Source organism: Mesoplodon mirus (genome assembly GCF_964341445.2).
Source record: "Mesoplodon mirus genome assembly, chromosome: 9".
NCBI classification, from domain to species: Eukaryota; Metazoa; Chordata; class Mammalia; order Artiodactyla; family Ziphiidae; genus Mesoplodon; species Mesoplodon mirus.
Window position 1 is genome coordinate 99,716,107 of NC_138985.1, and position 18,905 is coordinate 99,735,011.

Sequence of the window (18,905 nt, forward strand, 5' to 3'; positions counted from 1 at the left end):
TTTCAGTTGCAGAGGGCATGAAAAAAGAGTCAGCAACAAGGAAACATCGTCACTCCTGGTGTTTTCTGACAGGACGGAAGCAAAGCATGTCTTGGATGTTTTGCAATTAATTTCTCACAGAGCTATAGGAATAAAGGAAAATCCATACCAATGGACCACTAAATGTCTCAGGTGGAAGGCCAGTGAGGGTTTTTGCTGCCTCTCTGTAAAAGCAAAGCACTAATATTAAATCTGAAAAATTCCAGATGGCTCTTGAGAGCCCCAAGGGGATGCCTTCTGCGGTATGTCCAGGCAGTGGGGAAGAACTATTGATTTCAGACTGTTTTCTAAGGATTAGTCATGTTGAGTTTCTGTGCTGAATGTCTCCCACACGCCTGGGTTTGTGGAATTTTAAGACATATGGAGTATTTCAATCCTCACTCAGTATTTCACCTTTCACTGGAGCGAGTCACTAAATTATTCCACTGAGACATGCACATCATCCATTATTGCTGGAAATGGGCATAAAAAGTTTTCTGGAATTGAGCTCAGGAGAGAAGAAATATCATGAAATCAGCAGTATAAGTTATTTTTACAACAGAGAGGTTGAATCCCTGGAAGAGATAATGTTCCTTAACCTGACAACAAAGGAAGGAAAGAAAGCTCACTGCTTATTCCTCCCACTGCACCTGAAAGACTCGTGGCTTTGTCCCAGCCTGTTCATTTCTCCTCCACATACACTTTATCTTGGAGAACCTATCTGCTCTCACAATGCAGACTATTACTTCACTAGCGCTCAAATAGCTCCAGGATTTAGAGTTTTCCTCCTCACTTCTTTCCTCATCCCTAGTCTTTTATTATGGGCTACAGGATATTTATACTTGATTTTGCTTTGTTTTATTGATTTTGGTATTGTTTTACATTTTTATTTACATTCATTCAAATTCAGCAAAGACACGAAAACAAAAACTCAAGACCCGCATTTAAAAATCTCTCTCCTATTTTATTGACCCTGAATAATTATTATTCAGATTTGAATCTTTCCCTTTATGTTGATTCAAACCTGAATAATAATTATTACTTGAGACCCTTTTAAGTACCAGGCACCGTGCCAAGTGACATGGATCAAAAAACAAACAAGATATCGATTTCAAGGAACTCATAATCTAGTGAATGAGGAAAATATATAAACAAGTGATTATAGTATAATGAAAAAATGCAATAATCAAAACGTGTATGAGTAAAGGGGTAGCACAGAAGAGAGGGAGACCAATTCTCTTCCAAAAAAAGTAAAAGGTGGCTTCAAAAAGCAAGAACCATCTGAGCTGGGCTTTGAAGGATAAGTAGAAGCCTATTAAGTATGAAAAAAGAACTCCAGGTGGTGGTAACAGGCACATGAAATAGGGGTAGAGATAGGAAATTTCATAACATGTTATCAGATATACAAGCAACTCAGTGTTGCTCAAATGTAAAGGAGTCATAAACATCAGGACTAAAGAAAGAGGTGGGAGGGGCATTTCATGTAGGAGCTGAAGGACCAGTTTGAAGTGCTTGTTATTTACCTTCTAAGCTACACAGAGCAAAGTTCTGAAGCAGAGAAGTCACACATTCTCACCTGTGCTTTTGCTCGGGCAGCTGTAGCGAGCAGACTACAAAACAGCAAGAATAAAGGCAGAAGACAAGCTACAGACCAGTATCGCAAAACTGCCCCGTTAGTATCTCCGCTCTTCAATCCTTTTTGAAATTCATGGAAAATAACAGAGAGAATAAGAAACAGAAAAGGAAGTATCATCTTTGGCTAAACTAGAAGATGTCCCTAAACTGAAATTATTATATATGAAGAAGAGCAGCGAAAGTATAGTAAAATTGGACCAAGTTCCAGGGAGACAGAGTGTTTCAACCTTAACTGAGGAGACATGAGCTACATCACGGACCACAAAACCTATGGCAGAAAGCCCTCCGCTCTGAGCCATTCAGTAGCAGAATCAAACCGTGGAGGAGAGAGCTGCTAAGAAAGAGTCTGAAGACAAAAGATTCAAAGTCAAGCTTCCGGAAACACACCAACCCACTATCCCTAATTATCCATCCAAACTAGCGGTTCCAAAAAGAACTCACCCAATACAAATATGAGTAATGAACAAAAAGGAACCATCATGACATCTACACAAAAACACCCAGAGTAGAGAGCAGGACAAGGATCTTCCAAAAAACAAAACTCGGGCTGAGAACATCCTAAAAAGATGATGGCACAAAGCAGGTAAAAACTGTTAACAGGGGGCTTCCCTGGTGGCGCAGTGGTTTAGAGTCTGCCTGCTGATGCAGGGGACGTGGGTTTGTGCCCCGGTCCGGGAAGATCCCACATGCCGCGGAGCGGCTGGGCCTGTGAGCCATGGCCGCTGAGCCTGCGTGTCCGGAGCCTGTGCTCCGCAACGGGAGAGGCCACAACAGTGAGAGGCCCGTGTACCACAAAAAACAAAACAAAACAAAACTGTTAACAAATCTCCATGAAATGGATAAATGGAATAAGGAAAGGAAGGGAGGAAGGAAGAAAACAAGGGAGGGAAACAGAGTCTCTGTGAACAGAAACTTAAAGAAGAAACACAACGGTCAAAAAAATAGCTAAAAGACTACAGCGGAGGAAAACAGCAAAGGTTTGCCCAGATCTCTGAACTATTAAGTTATAGAAAAAGCCGCGGGCTTTCCCACAGTGTCACCACTGCAGTGGGAAAAAAGGGATTAAGGGGAAGTGAGTAACAATTAAAACTATATTAAGTAAGAATCCATTCACTTATTCATCACTTCAAATATCTGCTTTGTGGAAGTGTTTTGCTTTTTAACCACTTTGATTTACTTTTCCATAATTTTAACTGGAACACTTGCTAGTGAAAGTCCCCTTCCCAATGTTAGCCCTGCTTAATTGAATATCCATACTTTTCTTTCCTTTTAAATGAAGGCAAGACTTCCCCAGCTAGGGTCCACATGGGAACTGGAAAATAAGGGAAGCCTCAGGAAAATAAGACACCATTTTTAGATGGGGAATTATAAAATTTAACTGGTAAAATATTATTTTTATGCTGAAACAGGCACAGCCATATTATGGATCCCAAAGCAAAAGTTGCTTGAATTCTTAAAGCAATAAAGTTAAAAAAAAAAATCTGTGTTTGAGACAGTCAGCCTCAGGAATGTCTCCAAGGTCCCCAAGAGGATGAGTTTGTTCTCCTCTGTTCCCAAGGAAAAGACAGAAAATACGGAATTATCCACTTAAATACAGCTATAACATCCTGGAATGAATTATTTTATAAGATTAATGTATGCAGATATCAAGAATCTGAGGGAATGAGACATAGAGTACATATCAGCTGCGGCGGCTGTACTGGACAGCACTGCTTCTAGACCCTGTCATCACTAAGACACAAGGAATGTCTAAGAAACACAAAAACGGTTGTGTAGATTGCCTTCCATCAGCATGTTTCCCTTCAAACCCTCTAATCTTTCCAGTAGATCAATCACAAGGCTGAAGGACACTGAAAAATGTGCCCAGGGTTCTACCAGCAATGTCATAACAATAAGAGCACAAGAGTGTCCTAGTTAGGATAGTGAAAGTCTTTAAGAAATATTGCACTACTTGCAGTGTTTTACTGTCTTCAATCAATAAACCTAGGACGGAGATGATGGGCATCATGACTAGTTCAGCCTTTACGAGGTGCAGAAATGCTTTGCAATACATTTCAGATACGGGCGTTTTCTTGGCAGCCTCCGTGAAGTCTCCAAGCTCTTCCCAACACAATACCTTCTTTAAAAAAATTAATTTTTATTGGAGTACAATGTTGTGTTAGTTTTTACTGTAGAGCAAAGTGAATCAGCTATACGTATACATATATCCCCTCTTTTTTGGATTTCCTTCACATTGAGGTCACCACAGAGCACTGAGTAGAGTTCCCTGAGCTCTACAGTAGGTTCTCATTAGTATCTATTTTATACATAGTATCAATAGTGTATCTATGTCAATCCCCGTCTCCCAATTCATCCCACCCACCCCCTTTCCCCACCTTGGTGTCCATATATTTGTTCTCTACCTCTGTGTCTCTATTTCTGCTTTGCAAATAAGATCGCCTGTACCATTTTTCTAGATTCCACATACATGCGTTAATATACGATATTTGTTTTTCTCCCTCTGACTTACTTCACTCTGTATGACAGTCTCTAGGTCCATCCACATCTCTCTTTTTTTATTTGAGTAATACTGTCCTGACTCCACTTTTCTTAAGCCTCTATAAAATTTTTTTTTTTTCATCTCATGGCTTTAATCCAATAGCATCCATGGCTTTCCTACTTGGCCCTTCCTTGGACTATCTGTATAATTCCCTCCCTTGGAGAGAGAGAGGTCAATAGACTATCCATTTTACATATTCTTTCCTAAAAATAGATTAGATGAATACTGGGGACCCACCTATATGGGTCTGTTACTTTTTGGAGAGAATCACCCACAAATGAATGTTAATCTCCTTCCCCAGTGTCCCCAACACATATACCCTCCACTGAGATTTTCTAAACCACCTCCTGGTGGGGAGTTGGCAACCAAAGGGGCCACCACATAGAAGTGAGCTTGGAATAAAAATATAGGACAGGTGTAAGAGGCATCTGAATAGGCACAAAAGCAGAGATTCATATTCTGAAAATACTTAGCCACGGATTATTTCTATAAGACTGTGGATGGGGGAGGGAGCTCGGAGATATTCATACCAACCCACAGGTCTGGCTGGAGGAACCAAGGCCCTTCATTTCCTGGTTACCATCATGCAATTAAAAGAGAAAACGCAGGAGGAATGGCAGGGTGGTCTAGAAGCTGTGCTACCTCTAGACTCCGCCCGGCACACTGCAAATAAACCATCCTCAGCTGTGCAGTCCTCGTGAACAAGGCAGTCCATAACCACACACTGAAAGCAACTCTCTACATATATTTCACCAATTTTCCTTGTCATGCCTAACATTCCTCTTTACCCTCTAGTTGTTTTTCTTGTTTGTTTGGCTTTTTTGTGGTACGCAGGCCTCTCACTGTTGTGGCCTCTCCCGTTGTGGAGCACAGGCTCTGGATGCACAGGCTCAGTGGCCATGGCTCACGGGCCCAGCCGCTCCACAGCATGTGGGATCCTCCCGGACCGGGGCACGAACCCGTGTCCCCTGCATCGGCAGGCGGACTCTCAGCCACTGCGCCACCAGGGAAGCCCTACCCTCTAGTTTTTCGGATGAGGACCACATCAAAAACACTACTTTCTATAAGCACAGGGTGGATCATCCAACGTACTCAGGAAGAGAAAGAGAAGTATCTGGTTTCTAGCTTTATATCAACTCTGAATGTTGTTTCCCTCTCTCCTTTGTCATTCTACTTTCATTTCTTCTTCCCTCTCCTGACCACAGCCCTGAAAGTTCCCTGGGCTCATCTCATCCACCTTTCTTACACTTTGGTGAAAGCCAGTATCTCTGTACACACAGCCTCCCATCATGTGCTGATGCACCTGCTCCTACTGAAGAAAATCAAGAACATTCAGGCCTGGGCAAAGTTCCCCAGGTTGGACTCTGTTTCCTGCCTGGACCATTATTTCTAGTTGTCTGTTAACAAACTCTTGAGTAATGTCTCAAGTGGAAACTGATTTCCCAGCTGGACATCCCTTCCAGGCACATTTCAAGGGTCCACACACCACTGCTGAAAAAACACCATCTTTGTTTTGCTTCTGTTTTACCTTGAACGGATGAAGCTACAGAATTCAATTTATTTCCTGAAACTGTTGATGGACAAAGAACTTTCATTTAAGTCAAGCCAGCCAAGGGATGATTTAACATGGTCTCAAAGCCTGGCTGTAGGTAATCATCTCTGGGCAACAGGCTTCTCCCTTGAGCTTCCCTCAAGGATATGCATTGCCTAAGGACTGCTATGCCCAACCTATGACATCATTTTGAGGGCTTGAGGGAGCAACAGTGAGATCATAGATCTAGCTGACATCTTCACCACCATCACTCCAGGCCCTAAGCATCTTTAACTAGATAAAATAGAACCAGAAATCCCTTAGCACTGAGAACCTCCATCAACTATACAATCCTCTCTGTTTGCTTTTCCTCCCTCTATTATGAATATTGTTATTAAGACAACAAACAAAGCACATACAGTAAGAGAGCAGGCGAGAATGAGAGCAAAAGAGATGAAAGGTACAGCAACCACACAAAGTGGCACTGAAATGAGAGAAAGACAAACACATTCTCTATTCAAGTGGTCACAAACCCATTCAGGGATTGCCAAACAGCCTCAAAGGTAACATTCACCACCAACAGAAGGGAGGGTTGTGGAAAGAGGAAAGAGAGAGATGGGCATTCGTATGGAGGTAGGGAAATAAGTTCCAGAACTCAAATAATAGAGGCTGCTTGGGGAGTTCTTCATTTGATGTAAATTTCCTCTAATTCTGTTCATGCTCATAATTTCCTATTAAGACTCTCCTATCCAAATATACACCCGATGATCCCAACGTGAGCTGTACTTGAAATATCCTTTTTAATAAGTTCCTGTGTTTAGTTATATTTGGTGTTTTGCAGACAGCACTGTTTTACCACTAGCCTGTACGATTCAATTTCTTCTATACACCCTCCTTAATCAGTCTGCGGCATGAGGAAGAAACTCCTAACGCCCTTTGAGCTTGAAATTTTACTGCCACCTACTATTCATCCCTAAGAACTGCAACAAAATGAGGGGAAGGAGTTTCTTTGAAATGCATGGTTAGAGATGAGGAGAAACGGACAAAAGTGGGAGTCGGCTACAAGAAGAAAGAGATTTTTTAAAAAGAGAGATGACCTGGAAGAACCTAATACAGACCAAGTTCATTAAACATGAAAAACTGACCATCACACTTTTTATTATGTAAAATATGAACACTCCGGGGAAATATTTTAACCGTTTGAAGATGTAAAAACAACAAAAAAAATTGTGCATCAGACGTTGTACAATCATGCAGAAAAGACACAGATGTGATAGTTCCTATTACAAATCGGTCTTTGCAATATAGTTGCCTGCCTAATTTCTAAAAAGGGATTAAAGGAATAGAAAAGGCATGTTATTCTAAAATCTGATCAAGGAAGATATACCTGCAGAGACCTGGTGGGGAGTATCAGCAGGGAATATCTTTTAGAAAGGGCTGCCGGCTTTAGGCTAATGACTCTGGGAGCACTGGCCAACAACTGCAGTTGAGACGCAATCCATCTGGAGTTTTGTAAGTGTGGACTTTTTTTTTTAAAAGCATAAGTTGAAACAGGAAGCTCTAAATTGTGAGGGCAAATCACATGAGTGCCACGTTCGGTATTAACACAAGAAACTTATACAAAATACCATCTCACATATCACATGATTCAGGATAGGCAATATCTACCTTGTGGAGCCAAGGCAACTGAGCAAGGGCTTACCCGCAGTTAATTACTTTTATGAAATACAATACAGATTTTTGAATCCAGCATTGGAAAATGGAAGAAAAAACAGGCGGATGTGGGAGCTGCTTTGGCACTTCTCCTGAAGATAACTATAATATATTCCAGAGGTTTTCCTATCAAAATCTCCTCCCACCTAACCCACTTCTCAGAAGAGGGAATTCATGTTCAAAACACTGGCATGGGAAACAAAATCTCAAAAAAAGTCTCTCTCTCTGCCCAACTCTTCTGTGTCCAAGGAAGGTGCAGTTTCTAAGTGATATATTATAAACAACCCAAAACAGGAAAGGAGCTCTAAGAGAAAACGGTCAATTGATGCAAATAAGTCTGGTCCAAGAAGTGAAAACGGGCTCCACAGACTCCTTGAGAACAACTCAGTTAATCCAATGTTTGAATATTAAGCACCCCTACACGCTTAACCTGTGGCTGATACTGAACTTAGAACATTCGCACTTAGAAATCTCCCACTTTCAAGGAGATTCCAAGGGGGCTATCGGGTGAGGCTACCATTAAAGAGAGCATTGGAGAAAGTCGTAAAGTAATGTCTGTTGCTGTAGTTGCTCTTATGCTTGGTGATCAGCTCAAGAGCCAGAAAAGTTAGGAAAAGGGAAAACGTCCCCATTTCCCTGAATTCCAAGCAAGTAGCTTCTCTACATTGTAGAGCTATTCCTTACCCTAGTCTCTTCGGGGTTGTGGGCTCAGAGGTCCCCAGAGTTTTCCGAGAGAAGTTCCACTCTGTACAACCTCCCATTTCCAAGAGCGATAAACGCACCCCCTTCACCTCCCTGACCCCACTCCTGAGCACACCAGGCGATAACTGGTCAGTATCTCTCCAACCTGAGACTCACAGGCAAATACTTTTGGAAGGATTTCACATAATTATCCTTCACCCTTTAAATCAATTTAATCAAATGATTCACACTGAGACTGACACTGAGAAAACAAGAGGTTTGGTGGGAGTTTGAGAAAGAAGCAAAAGGATGGACGGGTTATTTTGGAGGTGAGTGGTTAGAGAGGCTGTCAGGAGACAGCTGACACCTTGAAACAGACCTCCGAACACTGAATGCACTGGGCTCTGAGGAAGTGGGGTGAATGGGACGAGGAACAGAGGGGCAGGACACAGAGGCTCACTTGCTGTCCCCAGCGCTGTCTCACTGGTGTTCCCTGAAGGCCCGGTCCTCTCTGCAGAGGTCGGGAGGTGGGAAAGAGGGAGCCAGGAGCGAGCTGATTTCTCAGTGACCTTCCGAGGAGATGAGGGCAGCCTTTGAAGGGTTAGTCCCAGGACCAGTGTTGGAGAGAGGACTGACATGCAGAAATATTTCATGTCACAGGTAGATGCACCAAAGTCATATTTAGGAGAAACTACAGCCTCTTCTCTGATTGTTAGAGCGAGAAACAAATATTTAGCTCAGATCCTGACGGGCACCCTTATAAAGTGGCAATCTGTGGGAAAGAGAAGTTGCCTCCCACCTTCCCTTCCGTTGCCAAAACCTGCCATGGAAGCCCAGTGATGGGGCATGTGTCGAGGACCATGGTCCACAGGGTGGCATCCTCTAAAAGTGACATGACAGGACACTTAACTTTGCATATTTGCCCCCTCTTGGAAAGGAAGGAAAATCATTGTTGGAGCCCTCAGAAGCTGTGGGCACTTTCCTGATGGCAGGGACATTTGCCAGCATTCCCAGGGGATGGTTCTTATCACTCTTGAAATTTTAATCCTGTTGTTTAAAAAAACTGGGCCCTTAAGGAGAGGCGTGGCCTCATTTTGTAGAACTAACATTCCCTGCATCTACACCAACATTTTCTAGCTTGAATCCCGTCCAACATACCCTACATCCCTATTTTCCAAACTGATGAGATTTCAATGTCAAGCCTTCAAGGAAGATCCAGCCACTGTTTCAAGGAAGAGAGGACTGACCGCGCAAAAATGGGTTGTACTGTGACCCTGCAGCAGCACAGGGCTGCTCCCAGGGGACACACGACAGAGGAATAAGAGGGGTTCTCTTGTGTGTCCAAGCCTCCACTTGTAGCAGAGCCACTGAAAACAAGACAAAAAAATTCCCGTTCCTATACTGGCATAACAATACTCACTCTAACTTCCCCAGTGCAGAGGGAGATGGAGTTATTTTCCCCATTTTAGAACGGTGCTTAAGTGATTTTGTTACAAAAGACTCCTGTTACTTCTGACCTGCTTTCCTTAATGCCGTAAGGCAGAGCGCGTTGTTGGAAGGAAATAGAAATCTCTTCTGTTTTGTTTTTAAAGAAGACTCAATAATTTCCTAAGAGGCCCTTTCCACTGCTCTCTACCTATTAGGAAACTCAGGAAAAGTGCTTTTCTACACAAATTGCCTCCATACTTCCTAATGCTCTGGCTTTGCCTTGTCTCCTTTAGTTGGAAATCTGAGAATTCTGTTCCATCCACAAAATTTTGATGGTTTATGGTTCCCCACATACCAAGTTTCTTCCCCTCCATCCAAAGAACATCCAAAACCTCTTCAAGAACTAAACTTCACTAACACAACCAAAATAATCCAGAGATACATGGGAGACACGCTAACATCTCACTGCATAGGCTTCTAGAAACAATTTTTCCTCCCTCCTCCCCTCCCCCCACCACTGTGCTCATCAACAGGGCACCTACAACTGCTAATACCCACCAGAGTTACCTTTTACTTGCTCACTTGTAAAATAGCAAGGGTTCCCTGAGTCAGGGATTCAGTGCAGCTTTATTATTTTAATATGTTAATTCCCTGGATCAAATTGAAGAGCAATTATAGAAAGAACTGAGCAAAATTTCTTATTAATTATTTTGCCCACGTAAAGGGACATAGTATCATTATGTGCTTGGCTAGAGAGGACAATGACTGGAGGTAAGTTAGGGAAAAAAGAAGAAAGGAAGATACATGTCAGCTAAATGGCAGTTTTTCCAGCTTGAGTGATTAGCCAGGGAGAGCAAGGTCCCTTCAGTCATGCAAGGGACCATCTCTATCCTGAGAGCACTGATTTCATCTCTACGATATATTCCAGCAAAACCTGTTTCCCACTAAGAGGATTAATTTTCTCCGTCTTATCTGATTGTGATGCTCGAAGGATATTTCCACAACCAAAATCATGGCCCAATAGTCTGTCTTCCTGTTGAGAACCTGGAGCTTCGACAATAAGCGCAATTAACCTTTTTTTTTTTAGAGTCAGGCCATCACCTAACATTCCAAGAAGAAGCTGGGCGAAGGAAATAGCTGGAGACAAGAGAGGCATGAAGCTATTACTCCTATGTTCAGTCCAGAACTTCTGAGTTTTGGGAGGAGGTGAATTTCAGGGCTATCTTCTTGATAGGATGGTTCAGAATTATAGATTATACTAAAAAAGGTCAATTTTTCACTTTAAAATATTGTTAGGTGTTTTGAATATCCCTAAATAACTTGCCAGGTTGTACAAACATCCTTAAATACACATTAGGTAGAGTGATGTGCAACTGTCATGGAGTATTGAATTATTTGAGAGGTATTTCTGGTGATATAATGATGAAAAGCAGATACCTGTTCATGGGCAAAAGTTGAAGAAAATAAGCATAGAGCCCTTAAAAAGCCTCTTTTTTTCTTAGTGGCTTGTGTTTTCATTAATTCTTTAAATATTCATCCTTTTCGTATAAAAATAAAAAAGTAAAATCTGGAGAAAGCAGCAAATTCTCTTTCCTCTTGTTTCCAGAACACTCTATGCATATATCCATTATAGCACTTATCAGAGGGAACTATAATAATTGGTTTATTATTTCCCCTCTGAATATAAGTTCTTCAAAGACAATAATTTCTCATTTAGTTTTACATCGTCAATGCCTAGGTATATGTATTGCTTCTACCTAGAAGGTGCAGAATACATATTTTCTCAATAAATTAATGACTAAATGAATGGCTCAACCCATTTCTTAGATTCTAGTGAAGTCATAAATCAGACCAGATACATTATAGTTCAATTTTTTATAACTGTCTCTTGTTAGAGAGAGAAATGCTCCACTGATCATAAAAATCCATCAACCCTGCTTAAGCTAAGCAGGTAACAGATACCTGAGTATACAGGTGTCTGGATTGAATGTCTGCCTTTGGTGGTTCCCTACACTGTCTCCCCAGTGTCTTAATCCAGTGGCAAGATCTTTTATTTTTACCTGTGTGACCTTCACCTTAGCTCTTCTAGGCTCAGGACTTGGAGATACTAAGAACATGTGCATTTTTTCCTTTTCTTTTTCTTTTGGGGGTTTTGCACAAACCACAAAACATAAGAACTAGAAAAGATTATTTTTATTCATAAACTAAACAATACCTTGCAGTCCCTTTACCTGTTTTCCCTTAACCCAGAGGTTCAGAGATAAGTCTGTCCTTTCCTCAAAGAGGACTTGAAAAGAATATACTAGAGTTTTCACTCAGTGCCTATTTTTTTTTTTTTATCTCATAGATCATGAAGTTGGGAAAACTCTTCCTTTGGAATCAGATTCTGTCTGCTAAAATTTTAGTTGATTACTTCCTTATGAATCTCCTGCCCAAATGAAATATAGTCCTGTTATGAATTGTGGTGGTTCAATTAATGATGAGAGCGAATGTGTTTCCAGAAACATGTTATTTTAGTAGCACTTTCTTAGACACTGAAAACCTTTAAAGACAAATTCCTTATGGTCCTAGCAGTAACAGTGTGAGTCAACTACTTCTCTCCAATTTATTTCAAAATTTTTTCTTAAAGATTGTTTCTGGGGCTTCCCTGGTGGCGCAGTGGTTAAGAATCCACCTGCCAATGCAGGGCACATGGGTTCAAGCCCTGGTCTGGGAAGATCCCACATGCCGCGGAGCATCTAAGCCCATGTGCCACAACTACTGAGCCTGCGCTCTAGAGCCTCCAAGCCACAACTACTGAGCTTGCATGCCACAATTACTGAAGCCCATGTGCCTAGAGCCTGTGCTCTGCAACAAGAGAAGCCACTGCAATGAGAAGCCCCTGCACTACAACGAAGAATGGCCCCGCTCACCGCAACTAGAGAAAGCCCGTGTGCAGCAACAAAGACCCAATGCAGTCAAAAATAAATAAATAAATTTATTTTAAAAAAATATTGTTTTTATTGTGTTCATAGGATTTGAAGATCCTATATGTGTTGTATATCCTTCTTTGGAATTGTAGTCTCCCCTAGAGGACCTGTGTATAAGTAGACAGTACACACATACACATACACACACACAGACATGGAAATAGCTACATATATTAGAATCAGGCCATCACCTAAAGTTCCAAAAAACAAACTGGGTAAAGGAAATAGGTGAAGACAAGGGAAAAATGAAGCTATTACAGATACATACATAATATATATATATATATATATATATATATATTATACATATGTATGTATGTATCCATGAGTTCCAAATCCTGAGTCAACCAATCACGGATCGTGTACTAAGTTTATGATCCACAGTTGGTTGAATTTGCAGATGTGGATCTGCTAATACAGAGGTCTGACTATGGGACTCGAGCATCCATTGATTTTGGTCCTGGAACCGATTCCCCACAGATACCAAGGGATGACTCTATAAATCTTTCTTTAAAACTTGTAATGTATCTAAATGGAATCTTAATATAAATGTAACCAGTGCCAGTAATAACAGAAATCTACTTCATTCTGTTTGTTCATTCTGTCTGCTCTCCCTGAAGTAGGAGGGAGGCTGATGAATCTTAGAAGCTAAAGTTAAAACTATGAGAAAACCCTGAGGAGCCCTGCTCCCCTCTCCGGGAGACTGTGGGGGTAGGTTGGGTCAGTTAGAGTTCGGAGGGGAAAGGTCTCTTGAGCAGATGCTGACTGGGTGCCATGGAGGAAGAATGAGCTGGGAAAGCACTGGAGTTGCATTCCTTTTTATCTCCTGTATTTTAAAATTAACCTTCTCAGAATTTTGTCTCTTATTTACCTTTCGAAAGAACCAATTTTTAAAAATTTTATTCTCGGTTAATCATTTATTTTGTCTGTTTTATTCCCCTTGTCATTGATTTCTATCTTTATTATTTCTCTTCACTCTTGTTTCTTTGTTCTCTACTCTGAGTCTTTTTCCAGTTCATCAAATTGAATGCTTTATTTGTATGGAATCATTTTTCTCTTGAAAATGATTTAGAGTCATAAATCATTCTGTGAATACCACTTCTGTTATTTCCTGCAAATTCTGATAAACAGTATTTTCAGTTCTAAGAATTTAAAATTTCCCTTTTGATTTTTTTATAGAATTATTTAGCCTGGTGAACAAGATGTTAAAATTGAACTTTTACTATCTCCAAGTTGACTGGGGCTTTAAGGCTGAAAGCAATAGATGCCAGTTGTACCTAGAATATTACAATAATTCTTCAGGTCCCTTCACATACTGATTCTTAAATATTCCTAATGGGAAAGTAAATTGTGCAACATGGACCAAAGTTGAAACTGTATACGGACTTCCCTGGTGGTCTGGTGGTAAAGAATCCACCTTCTTGGGACTTCCCGTTGGCAGTGGTTAAGAATCCACCTGCCAGTGCAGGGGACACGGGTTCAAGCCCTGGTCCAGGAAGATCCTACATGCCCCAGAGCAACTAAGCCCATGAGCCACAACTACTGAGCCTGCGCTCTAGAGCCCACGAGACACAACTACTGAGCCCTTGCACCACAACTACTGAAGCCCGTGTGCCTAGAGCCCATGCTCCGCAACAAGAGAAGCCACCACAATGAGAGGCCTGCACACTGAAATGAAGAGTAGCCCCTGTTCGCCACAATTAGAGAAAGCCCGCACGCAGCAATGAAGACCCAAGGCAGCCAAACATAAATAAATAAATAAATTTATTAAAAAAAAAAAAAAAGGTTCCACCTTCCAATGCAGAGGACATGGGTTGGATCCCTGGTTGGGGAACTAAGATCCCACATGCCACAGGGCAACTGAGCCCGCACCACAACCACTGAGCTTGCGTGCCTCAACTAGAGCCCACGTGCCACAAAACTACAAGGCACATGTGCTCTGAAACCCACGCACCACAACTACAGAGAGAGAAAACCCACATGCCACAACTAGAGAGAAGCCTGCATGCCACAACTACAGGGCCCACGCGCCCTGGAGCCCGCGGCGCCACCACTAGAGAGAAGCCCACGCACCTCAATGAAGAACCCGGGCACAGCAACAAAAATAGATCCCACGACCTCAACGAAGATCCTGCAGCCGCAACTAAGACCCGATGCAGCCAAAAATAAATAAGTAAATAAAAATTTTTTAAAAATGTTGAAACTGTATATACACTCTACGACACAGGTGGACACACGCAAAATGTTCATTGTATTTTTAAATAATAAAATATTAGAAATCAATATCTAAATGGAGGAATAAGTCATGGCATATTTGTATAACACAATATTCTATACCAAATTAAATGACTTAAAAGCTACATATATCAATGTAACCGAGGAGGACTCTATGAGGCCGTCCCAGGACAGACCCCTCCCCCACATCTTCTGCTGTAGCTTCCTCTCTGAAGTACCTAGATAATAGTATCTGATGCATATTTCCAGACTTTTTCAGATGTTAAAACCACCACCAAATGGAAGAAATTAACTACTTGATGATCATGAGCAAGTAACCCCACAGACTTTCTGGTGCCTAAGAATTGATCACCATCAACCAATCAGAGAACTGTGTACAAGCTGATCACATACCCTGAGGCCCCCTCTCCCCTACCTTGCCTTTAAAAATGCTTTGCTGAAACCCTTCGGGGAGTTTGGGTCTTTGGGGTATAAGCCACCAATTCTCCTTGCTTGGCCCTGCAATAAACTTTTCTCTGCTCCAAACTCTGATGTTTCAGTTGTTTGGCCTTACTGTGCATTGGGCACACAAACTTGCATTCCGTAACATCGATATGAATGAATTTTAAACATTTGATGTTGCATGAAGTGGCAAGTTCTAAAAGTGTATGCACTGTTCAATACAGGTAGTAAAAAGATAACACAAAACAAAAAAACCCATAAAACAATATATATTTTTATGCTACTGTATGTTGCTATGGATAGAAAGATTTAATGCAAGTAATAACATAAAACAATAGCATGATATTTCAGTGTTGTTGGCACATTAGTATTTTTCATATAATGTTTGAGCTTATTTAGATTGGGGCATATTTAACACATATTTAATAATGTTTAAATAAAAGCCTATCTTTATTTTTTGTTTCAATCTCTTGTTTTTAAAGAAAAAAATGCTTTCAATTAGTTCTCAACCATATTTACTTGTGGGTAAATTTGCAGCTGTACATATTTAATGTGCATATGTAGTCTTCCTATATTGTAGAATTTTTCACCTTACAAATGCTTATAAAGATAGATATCAAAGTAAATCTTTCTTGGGCCCTGGGACTCTGGGCACCCTGCCTTTGCACTGGCCCTTTGGGAAAACAGTGCAGTATGGTAGAGTCCGAAGTCAAGCAGACCTCACTCAAACCACAGTTCCCACACTTGTTATCTTGGGTGACCTAAGATGAATATTTTAAACTCTATGAGCTTCAGTTCATTCATCTGTTAAGCAATGTGAGATTTAAAAGTTGTTGAAAGAATTAAGGATAATTTAATGACAGTGCAAAGCACATAGCAAGTATCAATAGTAGCTATTACTGACCTTATTATACATATCTGTATAAAATATATATTACTACATAATTCCATTGTTCTATAACTGCAATTATACTTATGTGTATCAAAGATGCTCTCTGAAGTAATAAATAAAGAGATGTTCTTCCTAAAGGAATTAATGAACACACATACACAAAAATTTTCAGAATTAATAGACAAATTGGGTAAGGTAAAGTATGTAAATGATTTAAAGCAACCATTTTATTTTGTTCGTACATTCTGTGAGTCAAAGGTTCAAACAGAGCCCAGTGGGGACAACTTGTCTCTGTTACACAATATCTGGAGGTTCAGCTGGAAAGACTCAAAGCTAGAAGTGAATGTTTGTTTTCTAAGTTACTTGACAGAAAAATGTTTTAAAAAGGAGTCAGCTGCTCTAGTGCATTTAAGGCATAAGGTAGTATAAATATCCAGGAAAACTAGTATCTGCCAATCGAAGATCAATAAAATATGAAGAGAAATTCCTAAAAGGATAATATAACCCGAATAAAAAATGAGTTGATTTTGATAAAGGGTTTTAAGAACTTGACTGTTATATAAAATGCACATTTATTTGTGATTCTTGGAAAGAATAGTTACTGTCTTAGAAACAATTTCACATATCATGATATATATATTAACATACTATACACAGAAAAATCAGGGCATAGGAAACTAGATTGAGCTCATGTGCCTGAGCTTTTGTTTCCACTTTTGGAAACAGCCTGTATATAAGAATAACTGAAACACTCATCTGGTTTGTCTAGTCTTAATTTCTATTTCTATGGCTAATTAAAACCCTAATTTTCAAATAAATCTGCCCAAAGCTAGATGGTCACTTTTTTAGCTGTCAGTGGGTGGCTGACTCAGCCTGGTTCACAAGCCTCAATTCCATATACAAAAGAAATGAAAAAAATATCCTGAATTGTAAGCAATCAAATTGCCATCAGAAACTAACAACACTGTTTAATCAAAAAGGAAAATCCATAGTAATTCATTTTTTCTTTTCCACTCTTCATACAACAGAATAAGAGGTAGTATAGAGAAGCAATTAAAACGAAATCACCTTTTGCCCTTGGGGTGTCTGAGTAGAACCTTTACCACCAAAATAATTAGCTTGAGATTTCTCATTTTCCTCCCCTTTGTCACACCGAAATTGCTTCCGATCTTAGAAACAATGCATTGCCCTGCCTCTTCTGTTAACCCTAGGCTTCTAAGAATCTCAGTCATCTTGTTATTTTGTAAAAATGGTAAGACTGCATAGGTACAAGGCCACCATCCCTATTCGATTAGGACCTTGAATCAGACTGGAAACCAGCCTGATCTCACGAATTACAACGAATTTATACAACCTCTGAGATGGGGTGACTGGACTGGAGTCAAACAATGGGTGCAAATGACTGTGTCCATGACCACAGGGTGCACCTTGAACCTGCTCCTGCAAGGAGGGGTGACAGGAGGGAGGATTCTCGGGACACGAGTGTGCCAACACTGTTGCAAAACTCAGTACCCATCCCTCAGATGAAAGCACACCCATTCTCCTGACCTTTGAACAAATGCTGCATCATTTACCCAGAGAGACTACAAGCACTGCACCTCAGCCATCAAAACCACCTGGCAAGGGGCTTCCCTGGTGGCGCAGTGGTTGAGAGTCCGCCTGCCGATGCAGGGGACACGGGTTCGTGCCCCAGTCCAGGAAGATCCCACATGCTGCGGAGCGGCTGGGCCCGTGAGCCATGGCTGCTGAGCCTGTGCGTCCGGAGCCTGTGCTCCGCAACGGGTGAGGCCACAACAGTGAGAGGCCCGCGTACCGCAAAAAAAAAACCCCAAAACAAACAACAACAACAAAAAAACCACCTGGTAATATTACACATCACAGCCAGAGGCTCAGAACTGGAGACTCATGAAACTGACCTGTCACAGCACATCACAATTTTCACACAAATAAAACACTCTACGTCACTTCCAAACTACTCATGTCACTCTCATGCATGTCCTCACAATATGGCAAACACAGGGGCATCTGGTAAACTCTGGGTTCCAGTAAAGCAAACTCTGGTGAGGTTCAAAGTAGTTGTAGGTCCATATGCAAGGTCTCACTGAGGCTCGGGAACAAGAGACATGGAAAGCGAGGCTCCAATGGGGGCTTCAGGGTGAGTAAGAGGGAGCAAGGTGAACAGGGTGACACCATCAGGAGACAGCTGGAGCACCACTGAGAAGAGAATCCTCCCCATTGGCTAGGACCCCACAGAATCCTCTCCCAGCAACCCCAGTGGTACACAGGACAAGAGACAGAAAGAGCTCTTACTGTAGCCCTCGGGAGTGGCTGAAATCTTTCAGATCTGAGTCTTCGTCGTAATACGGAGTGATCATTCCCAGCCCGCTGTCACTCAGCATGCGTCTCCGGAGGGCAGGATTCCACCAGTCTGTCATTCTGGGAGGGAGAAGAAGAGCGCCAGACAGTCAAGCTCAGCCACAGGACTTAGTCTGCTCTTTCTCAGGATGATTCTGTCTCCAAATGTGAGGACGGAAATTAATCTTTATTGGGTATTTACGAGGTATTTCACCCTCATTAGTCCGGTTAATTTTCTCAACCATCAGTAACTCTTTGTATGCTGCCGCCCTCTTTATAGATGAGAAAACTGAATTTCAAGATTAAGTAATTTTAGGGCTTCCCTGGTGGCGCAGTGGTTGAGAGTCCTCCTGCCGATGCAGGAGACACAGGTTCGTGCCCCGGTCCGGGAAGATCCCACATGCCGCGGAGCGGCTGGGCCCGTGAGCCATGGCCGCTGAGCCTGCGCGTCCGGAGCCTGTGCTCCGC

General features: G+C 41.5%; 1 protein-coding gene across 2 annotated transcripts in view; it reads right to left on the minus strand.

Annotated features, from left to right (window-relative positions):
• DGKI (diacylglycerol kinase iota) overlaps positions 1-18,905 on the minus strand; it is a gene marked incomplete at its 5' end in the record, with an annotated part of 458,035 nt that overhangs the window by 50,528 nt on the left and 388,602 nt on the right. For both annotated transcript variants that reach the window (XM_082631691.1, XM_082631690.1), the window contains one exon: positions 18,393-18,518. In XM_082631691.1, coding sequence (XP_082487817.1) covers positions 18,393-18,518 — 126 coding nt within the window. The remainder of the gene's footprint in view (positions 1-18,392; positions 18,519-18,905) is intronic.